The sequence below is a fragment of the Pezoporus occidentalis genome, unplaced genomic scaffold, assembly GCF_034315485.1.
Source record: "Pezoporus occidentalis ecotype Australia unplaced genomic scaffold, CSIRO_AGI_Poc_V1 ctg38, whole genome shotgun sequence".
NCBI classification, from domain to species: Eukaryota; Metazoa; Chordata; class Aves; order Psittaciformes; family Psittacidae; genus Pezoporus; species Pezoporus occidentalis.
In genome coordinates this window covers 317,119-327,724 of record NW_026915702.1, presented here as the reverse complement: position 1 = coordinate 327,724, position 10,606 = coordinate 317,119, and the positions used below count along the sequence as shown (strand labels likewise).

The following is a 10,606-nucleotide window of genomic DNA, read 5'->3' as shown; positions in this document are numbered from 1 at the left end:
TGTCAGTGAGTGACAGCAAGGAAAGCAGAAATGAAAGTGGGGAAAATTTAAATAAGAGGGAAACATAAAAAAGCAAGTCATAGCACACTGGGAACATGTTTGAAGGAAAACAAAGCCCATGATGGAGCACACACAACAGCATTTGGAGGCCACTGCTGAATGCAAAGGGGCTTGGAAACACTAGCACAAATCCTGCCTCCTTTCATGATTCCCACCACAGGCTGTGTAAGTCACCATGACCAGCTCAAAGGCAAAGGAAGTCTCCAACAACTGCATCTCCTTTCCCTAGCCCCACACAGACACTCTTAATGCCCATGAGACAGCCACATCTCCATATGCTGACACTCAGCATCATTTCCAACAGCAGCTTTACAAAACACCTGAAGGGAAAAATCTGTTTTATCCATTTCCCTATGGAGTGAACTGGGGAGAAAAAGTCTCACCACCCTCCTTTGGGATATGAAGGGACATTGTTGCATAAAATACAATGGAGCAATGGAGCAGCCATAGGAATGATTCACTCCCTTTCTTGCATGTGGATGGAGACTCAGGCACTCAAAAACATCAGACTTCACATCAAGGTGATTTAATTGGATTTATTAGAGGAAAACAATTACTCATCCCTTTAAATTGTCATCATGATAGAAATCTCGATATGTATACATGATTGTCAAGGCAGAGAACCACTTGCAACGTAGCCCCATTAACAATTTGCAGTATTGCAAACTCATTATGCAGATAAAACTTTTGCGATGCCTTAAAACATGCACGGAGTAAATACACATTCTCCCTTCTTTTTGGACATGGATGCTGTTATGAACTTGTATCAATCACAAGACCTGCAATACTAGGCACACTGACATTCCTTGATTAAGATTTAAGCCTTTGTGGAAAACATGCTTGCGTTTTCATTGAGTGAAACCAAGATGTTTTGCTGTTGGGGATATCTGGGGAGTCACTACTCTGGGCAGACCAGGCTTTTATTCATTGTTTGCTGACCCAAATCAACTTATCTGTCTAAAAAACGTCCAAACTGACCAAAATGCTGTTTCTTAACTAGGGGCCAGTGTACGACAGGACACTGACATTGTGTTGACCAGAAACATGAGTCACACTGTATCTCCTACTGAGCTACAACCTTCCACGCTCTTCATTTTGGGGGTCATGCTACAGCTTGATCTAGTAAGACATTGCATGAGTGATGCCATGCTTGCTCAGGGGATGCAGATGACAGATGGAAAAGCTCAGAGCTACTCTGAGCACACCCCTCGAAGCTCCCACCCACCCAGAACCACAGCACACATCCACCTCTTCATGGAGCCCTGCACCACGTGCTGCCTCAGCAACCTGAACTCAGGCTGACTTACAGCCATTAATAACGATGATTTTCCTGCTGCCATGCAGTGCTTCTGCAATGGCACAGCATCCTGGCTGAGCACCAGCCTTGAAGGTGGGCTCAAGGCTTCTTGGTTCTTTCAGCCACCATGGAGCAGTTCTTGCATAATTCCCAAGGACTGATACTTGCTCCCTATGACACCAGTATGATGCTTTCTCTCCAGCCCTTCTGCTTGTCATGTCCTTGCCAAGAATCCAGAGCAATTTTGCAGCCCTTTCAGATGACTCTGCTTTGAGTACTGGGAACTTGAGTATTTCCCGCACTAACACAGCAACCACTTAGGAGCTGGGACCACTGCCCTGCTGATACCCATGAGAGGACTGGACCAGAGCTACTACAAGTAAGTACCATGTGGCCATCCTGTACCCTGCCTTAGGAAGACCAGCACAAATTAAAATGTGTCAATGATCAAGGAAAGAGGAGGCAAGGACATGTGGAAGAAAGAAAAATACCATATCAAACACTTCCATGGATAAATGGTGGTGCTACATGGAGATTCAAGGATCAAATGCTAGTGTGTTAGTGGTGATGCTTTGGAAAGGATGGGATAATTAGCTCAGCTCTCTGCCCTATTTTGTGCAGGCAAAGAATCACAGCATCTTGGTCCCCAAAATGCAGTTCATTCTGCAACAGGTGAGAAAGAACCATCTTGTAGGAAAAGAAAGAATACTAAGAATTGAGTGGACCAGTCTAAATTCTGACTAAGAAAAACAAGACAAAGGAAAAAAGAGAAAACAAAGAGACACACCAACATGCTTCTTGGTAATCCTGAGCATTAGCAGCCCAAGGAAGGAATTTTTGACGCAGATCAAGTTTTTAAGCATTATATTCAAAAAGGGAACCTCCCCTCCCCGACTCCCTGTTTCTAGACGTGTACATGACTGCTGCATAGTTTTAAGCTGCTCTGGATGGTGACTCTTCCTGTACATGCTGCAGAGCATTCAACAGAAAGACAAAATACATTACCAGGCTTTGCACTATCTTGTTTACAAAACATCAGCTTTTGCATTTACTCAAACTTAAAGATGGATTTTGAGTTACAGATACATTGAGTCATTTAAAAGCAAAAAGTAGAAGTAAACCCCTCAAAGAAAAGGTTGGGTTGAAGGTGAATAAAGAAAAGGCTTGGGAAATACAGAAACAGTGAACAGCAGTTTAATACATGCAGTGCAGTATCATGCATTTATTGGACATTTGTGTCATCATTAGTTCAGCAGTGATTTTTTTCACAATGCTTGTGAGCATACATGCCCTGATTCCACTCTGGAGCGTGGAAAAAATGTAAGAGCCACTCTTCTGACCTTATCATTTACGAAGAGGGGCTAAAAAATGGCTACCTGAACAAACCAGTGGCACAGTTCGCGGTGGGAAGGGGTTTTGAAAACCAGAGTCTGGGCTAAAGATCCTTTATCCTGCCCTACAAACTATTTACACAGCTTTGACCCAACCATGCAAAGTCAAGCCAAAAACCCTGAACCAACTCCTGATCTCCCACCAGAGGGATCTGTCATCCCTGGGGCCACAACACGCACACACACACATACATGCACACACGTGCATCACGGAGACCAAACCACCCCAGCGGACAGGATGGGAAGGCAGGACTCAGCTGCAGGGATGCAGGGTAAAATTACAGGGATTGTGTAAAACTTGCTGCTGGGCCGGAAATATGGAATGCCTGATTGACCAGGGGAAGCTGTTCATGCAATGTTTGTGAGCAGGTTGCTGTTTCCTCACTCAGCCGTTGCTGGCAGGGATCTGCCAACTAATCCTCCACGCTTGGTTTTGATGCCGTTTTCCTTGGATACCAACGTCTCTGTGTGTTTCCACTTTTTGCTTGAATGAGTGTAACACTTAGCATCAAGTTTCTGGTGCAAATAAGCATGATAATGAAGGCAAAACTCCCTTCCCATGAATAATTTCTGGGATGCATTCAGGCACCAATTCAGATGGATAAATACGCATGGGATAAAGAACGTAAATAATCCCACTGAATTCTGTACACTGAAAGGAAGCTACTTCTGCACCTCAGGGCTCAGTCTAGAAACTTATTTTGCCAGTAGATGAATCCCTTGGCTCTTTGGAAAGAGCAAAAGCAGCAGGTTACAGTCTGCATGATCTTGTTGGCAAAGTCAGTCTGGTGGTTTTATGCAGTGCTCACCCAGTGCTGCTCAGGCCTGGAACTGTTATCACAGGGGGAAATAACAGCACAGGTTTCCCTATATCTGATCGAGCCAATGCCAAGTTCAGATCAAAGGACAATATTCTCGCTGGCTGCCAATGGCTGGAAGCGATCTGGCTTTCCTTGGGGATTTGTTTCCCTAAAAATATGGTCACACTTAAGGAAGGGGAAGCCTGACGATCAGCTCCACTGCATTTCTAGGGCACCCTGGAGGTCCATGTTCTGGTTTGCAGAGGATTTGGGGAGAAAAGTCAGAGATCAAGGGCTGTGTTGGCTCCTGGGCCTGGGAAAAGCTTTGGACAAGCCTCAAAGTCCCTCAGGGCCAGGCAGGGGAGAAGAAGTGGTTATAATAAGAATGCGGTCAATCACTGTGGAGGTATGGAGGACACATACACAGTGGAAACCACTAATCCCTACTGCAGAACTACGTGGAGGTGTCTACCAGTGGGCTGACACCCTTTCTGTTGTTTTATTCATTTCAAGAACGAACCTCTATCACTGCTTGGTTTTATTTCAGCACCACAACCATAACAGACACACAAGGCAGAGGCAAAATCCTACTTGTTTTTTTCTGTACCCACTACTCTAATGGAACCTCTACAATAGCAACCAGGACAAAAGAAACATCACCAGCAGAGTAACACAGTCTCAGGAAAGCATCACTGACAGGTTTTCCCTATACTCCTACTTCCCCACTTAGCCGTGCCATGGGGCCAATATCCATTCCATGCTGCAGAAGGGGTGATCCAGCAGAAAGTTAGGATGTACTGGGAATGAAGTCACATGCAAAATCAGCAACAGAAGCCCCTGCCACTACAATACTGACTTTCAGCTCGCAGAGTTCACACGGGCAGCCTGTCCTCAACAACTTCTTCTGCAGGCTAAGGGGCCAGCTGGAGGTTTTCTGGATTTTGGTTTGCTTGTTTGCTTTCCCAGCAAGTGCACTGCTGTTGGCATCAGAGATGGCCTCTGTGACTCTGGAGGTAAAAATCAACAATCAAAGCTGCAAGCAAAGAAAAAGAAGGGGAAGGAGCTGAGGAAAATGAGTTACAAAGGAAAAGCACATTGGTACCAGTAAAGTAAAGCAGGGAAGGGTAACAGACAGGTGAGCCCAGGCTGAAGTCCTCATGTGAATCACAGAATGGTTTGGGCTGGAAAGTACCTTAAGATCATCCAGTTCCAACCCCCCTGCCATGGGCAGGAATGCCTCACACTAGACCATGGCACCCAAGCTCTGTCCAACCTGGCCTTGAACACTGCCACGGATGGAGCATTCACAACTTCCTTGGGCAACCCATTTCAGTGCCTCACCACCCTCATAGTAAAGAATTTCTTCCTTCTATGTGAGGTGTAAATCACACACTGTTTAGTAGGATGGTCCATTGGGAAAGAGCCCAGAGGGATTTTTCTACCTACACCTTCATGACAAGGCCAGCTGGGGATTTGATTTAAATCTTCTCCTTTGGGGCTCTTAGCCCCTTCTCCACATGCACACATTACTGACTTCTGGCTTAGCATTTGTGTGTGAGAGTGGCTGAGCAGAGGTGGACTGGAGCAGGGGAAGGACACACAAAGGCACTGGAGCATCCCTGGCAAGCAGTGCTGGAGTTTTTGTTCTGCCCCCTCCATAAATCGGGCCTGGGTGCACTTAACAGATTTACCCAGACTTAAACTAAGAAGTTTTAACCAAGAGATACTTCGGGACTCAGTGGAGAGATCTCTAAGCATTTGGTGAACTCCAGTGAGGATTCCAGCTGTGTTTCACTGATATAAAAGCAGAGCTTCCCAGCACCCAAACTGTAGCAGAAAGAAGTAATTTTGCTTTTAAGTGCTTCTGTTTCTTGTGTTAAGATCCCAGCAGTTGATAGTAAGCCAAAGAGAATGATGATAAATTACACAACTAAGGCAGAATATTACTTGCAGGAGGGAAGAGAAATCACTCTAATTCCAAGTGTGGAAGGAAAGAATACCCTCCTAATAAAAACCAAGGGAAGCATCCAGCAAGGAGAGGCAGCATAGCATACGGGAACAAGCCCTCCGCATCTGCAGGACAGCATGTCTGCCTTTGCTTCCATCACTGCTCTTTGTTTTGCAGATGGAAATCCATTTGCTTTCCTTTTTTCCTGCAAGATACATTTGGAGGCTGTATTTTGATTAGAGGCCTCAGCAACTATGTCAAGTTCAAACCAGACCTCAGGTTTCAGAAGAGAAAGCAAAGAGGAAACGCTTGAACCTGAATCTTTAAAACCACTCTAAAATGACAAATTATTGCCTAACCAAATCCTGCTTTTGGTTGCACATGTGTAAACATGGGGAACTCCACTGATGCTAAACTGTGAGACTGCCTAATCACATCCCTGCAACTGGAGAAGAATAGGGCCAGCCGGGCTTACAAAATCATGGGGTTTCAAAATAACTTCAATTTCTTGGGAGAGGAGACTCTCCTAAACTAAACCTTCCTTACTGAGCCTGCCAAAATAAAGTGGCCTTAGAATGACTTTAAATTGTTTTATATTCTTTTTCAGATACCTTTGCAGCAAAACGTAAAGAGCTCTGACGGTAAATACCAACCAAGCTCCTTGTTAGTGGGCAGGATTATATGATGGCAATGGCCAGGGGATAGGGTCAAGGAGTGGGACTTGCATCAGGAAGATCCCTTGCCCTTCAGTGTGCCCAAATCTCAGTCACAAGTTCTCAACAGAGTTTTGCTGCCAACCCTCAAGAGACCACCATGTGGCATCTTTTCTGAAATCACAGAATCATAGAATCACAGACTGGTTTGGGTTGGAAAGGACCTTAAGATCATCCAGTTCCAACCCCCTGCCATGGGCAGGGACACCTCACACTAAACCATGTCACCCAAGGCTCTGTCCAACCTGGCCTTGAACACTGCCAGGGATGGAGCATTCACAGATTCCCTGGGCAACCCATTCCAGTGCCTCACCACCCTCACAGTAAAGAACTTCTTCCTTATATCTAACCTGAACTTCCCCTGTTTAAATTTAAACCCATCACTGCTTGTCCTATCACTACAGTCACTTGATGGAGAGCCTCTCTCCAGCATCCTTGTACGCCCCCTTCAGATATTGGAAGGCTGCTCTGAGGTGAAGGTGTTGAAGTTGAAACCTTTCTGCAGGAGCATCCATGCCATCTGCAACATGGTGGGGGGCAACCAGGGCTCCCAGGGGCTCACTCAGATTGCCACAGCCCTCTGAAAGTGGGGAGCAGCTGAATACTGTACTTTGGTACAACAGGTGTAAGTGGCATGAAAGGACTGGCTATTTAAAAGAGAATCAGTGCTCACTGCCACCTGCTTTTCCAGCTTTCAGCACTCAAAGTATGATGGATGAAATCCTGGCTCTGCCAGTTGAGGCCAACTGACTGAAGCTGAAGCAGGATTTTGAAGACTCAGTGAAAAATGCTTATCATCTTTTCCCAGCATGGTCACTATTGCCTGATATATTCAGCTGTGTCTGTGTTTGACTTTCTCAATTTCTTGTGCAGGATAAATGAGACAAGCATGGCAGTGGAGCATGCTGCAGGGAATGGCACAGGATGGACCTGTTTGGGGTGCAAGAGGCTCACAGTGGCCAGGGAAAGCTGCCTGCCTCTGCTGCCTGCCTCCCTTCTCTCCTCCTCAAAGGAAAATCACAGCTGGGAATGGTGTAGAAGTAACCTGGAGCTTTTCTGGGCAGATTTTTCTCTCCTTTCTGTTTCATGCTGCTTTAATGCATGGCTGCATGACAGTTACAGTGGCTGTTCCTAACGGATGCACCAGCACATGGAGCTTGGGAAGTGCATGTACCTAGTCATTAACAGGGAAGTTGAGCTTGCTTTTGTCTATGAGCTTCAAGAGAGGAGGAGGAGGCAGTGCCACCACTGCCCCTGCATGTGCCCAAGCCTTTTGGCAGAGGTCCTGCTCAGTGCTCCTTGACAGCCCTCAGACAGCCTTAGGCGTGATGGAGCAATGCTACACCAGATCCTGCACTGTGCATCCAAGAACCTACCAGTGCTTCACAGAAGGGTGCAAGCATCTCCCCTCTCCTGGGGGTGAAACCAGGCACACAGAGATTGAGGTCCAAAGTTTTCTGTTTGGTTTCAATACCCAGTTTTGGCCTCTCTGGGAGGTGCTGAGCATCAGCAATGCCAGGCAAAGCCCTGAGAAGCTGCAGGTGCTCAGCACCTCTGGCACTGAGCCCTGGGACTGGATGTGCCCCATACCAGAGGCCAGGCTGGCAGGAGATTGGTGAATTAAATGTCTTGCCGGAGGGCAAATGAGTCAGTGGCAGGTGATGAAAATGGCTCTAGGCCTTACATCTTCCTTTTCTTTCACCCTGCCCATAACTCACAGTGACTCGGAGGAGATAGGAGCTGTAGGATGAGACTGTGCTCTCTCATTTCTTTTGCTCAGCTCTGGTTGGCTCCTGACTGGTACCATGTATCTGCCTCTCTGCTGAAACAAGGGTGCTGCAGATCCCCAGCACTACAGGAATGAGGCCAAGATGAGCTGGCTCCCAGCTGGTGGCAATTTAACTCTCACCATGGCTTTCAAGAAGGACGAGGGGAGGGAAAGCAGCAGTTCTTTAATCTGAACAGTAACAGCTCTGCTGAAGCCAGACTTACAGCCCAATTTGAGGAGCAAGAAATGGCATGCCATTGAAATACTCCCATGTTGCAAAGGTAACGTCAATTCCTACCTACAGAAATAGCCTATCCTCCAGCAAAGTGGAAGGAGGGACATTACTGGAAGTACTTTTTAAAAGAAAAAAAAAATATAATGCTCAGAAAAGTATCTATTTAAATAATCCAGTTGAGATGTTTGTAGTTAATGGAAAAAAAAATACAACATATACTGTTACCTACACTGAGAAAAAGAGTAAATCAATGGGGAGAAGAATGAGTGTTCATTGGTTAGAACATCGCTAGACTCACATATATATATATTTATATATATATGTATATATATGTACAGCACCAGAGACTGTTAGATCCATTCCCCCTGGAGTCATTGCAGTTTGTGATAAATGAAACATTTCAGAATTTGCAGTATAAAATATGGCCATAAAAAATCTTCTTTCTTCTAGTCCTTCGCAGAGCGAGCACCGCAGGGTGGGATGTGCAGGGGCAACCTGCCAGCCCCGCTGCCTGCCTGCTCCTCGCCGCCCCAGCTCTCACTTGCTCCCTGTGTGCACTGTGGTCACTGTGGTGGGTCTGGGTCTCCGGTCCCCTCCTACCGCAGAAACGCCTGAAGAAGCAGATGAAACAAAACTACAGAGAGTGGATGGAGACATACCTAAAAGGAAAGCCAGAAACACAGTTAGAAATGTTATGGTTGGAGGTGGGAAAGCTGAGTTTCTTTCGTAGCACGCTACAGAGCAGAGGGAACCGCAGCTGGAGACGGCGCTCCTGCTTTTCCTGCAGCGGTGGCTTGGCTGGGTACATCCATGGGGCATCTTCTGCCCTCCTAGCCCAATGGCCATTTGCCTACTGTCACCACCAGCAGTTGTATGCATGTCGCAATGAATACATGTCCAGCTTTGGTATGAGTTCATCCAGACTGATTCCACATTTCTGGGGCTGAAGACAAAGAGTTGTGGGATTCAGCAATCTCTCCGGCATTGTAGTGCTTAGAATAATTCTCCCTGTGGGCATGCTAAAGATGGTTAAACTTCTCATCATGGCCATCTAGCTAAACGAACAGACTGTGCATCTGGACTAAAGAAAGTTCCCCAGGCATCGTGGAAAGCTGCTGATAAAAAGGTACAGTGGGTGAAATTCACCGCTGAGTTCCAGTAAACCTAAAAGGAATGTAAATCTGTGGGATCTGGCCATTACTCTAGTGACAGCTTATGTTGCTCCAGGTTTTGCTGGTAGTTCTCCAGGATTTCCAGCTAAGAGATGTAGGTTGATGTAGGTTGAGTATCTGGACTCATAATTTACCCAGGCAGTTCCTTTTGAACTCATCAAAGACTTCTTACAGATATCTTTCTATGAAAAGAAGGGGTTTTAGCAAAAATAAAACATTCATAGAAAGTGTCCGCTTCCTGTGGACCCCTCACCACAGCTCTAAAAACCAAACCTCTCCAAAGCATAACCCCTGAAAACCCAACGCAAGCTGGGTTTTGAATGATAGATTCAAGATCCTGCTACTCCAGCATGTCAGCATTAATGAAGAGAAATAAAATACATCATTACTAGAGCTTTCTGCAGGTGAGCTGCCCCTCTCCCAGCAGCTGTGGAGACCCCACAGAGATGATCCTTAGACCTTGCTAGCACATGCAGCTCTTCATGCAGTTTGCAGCCTTCAAGGCACTGATGTGCAAAGGTAGCTCTGGTGCATGAAAAGCTGCTGAATGGGAGACCTGGCACAGTCACTTTGCTCTGATAAGATGCAGGCTCACAATGATTAGAAATACAGTTCATTTTTCCTAGTGAATAAAGGGCAGATGAAAAGTACATTAATATATTCTTGGACTGGAGTTTGATATGGCCCCTTGACTACTTAGGATTTTTTGATACTTGTTACGACTTTTAACTACTTTTCCGTGCTTCAAGGTTGCATTTCAACCTCAGGGCTGACTATGTGGTACCTACACTAGTGAACATCCTGCTTCCCAGTAGTTTTGACATTTGACAACTTGGCTTCACGTTGCAATTTATCTATTACCTTAAAAACACAGAGATCTAGGTCCTGTAACTAACCTAGCCAGTCCAGTCATGTCTTAACAGAATAAACCAAGCACAGGCAGAGAATAAGGCAAATACACTTGAGAATTCCTGACTGATTCACTTAGACTTTCTTGACAGGTAGCATAATCCAGCCTAATGCATCATCTTTGCTTTGCCCTAATACAGAGAACAGAATGAGGATGCAGCCTGACATAACCTACTCTCAGGCGAAAGCTGTATTTAATTGTCTTCAGTGATGTGAAATTACTGCATCTGAAATGATTTGGAGAGCTTATTAAATGCCTATTAATAACATTAGGCAGCTTTATATTTTGCAATGGTGGCACAGCTGTTTTGTG

At 45.7% G+C, this 10,606-nt stretch overlaps 1 protein-coding gene across 4 annotated transcripts in view; it reads right to left on the bottom strand.

Moving 5' to 3' along the window:
* Positions 1-581: 581 nt before the first annotated feature.
* CAMK1D (calcium/calmodulin dependent protein kinase ID) overlaps positions 582-10,606 on the bottom strand; it is a 223,194-nt gene continuing 213,169 nt past the window's right edge. For 2 of the 4 annotated variants that reach the window (XM_062631924.1, XM_062631921.1), the window contains one exon: positions 8,502-8,871. In XM_062631924.1, coding sequence (XP_062487908.1) covers positions 8,750-8,871 — 122 coding nt within the window. In that variant the 3' untranslated portion in view covers positions 8,502-8,749. Of the gene's footprint in view, positions 4,582-8,501; positions 8,872-10,606 lie in introns of those variants that run through there. The other 2 variants (XM_062631922.1, XM_062631923.1) reach the window with 2 other exon arrangements.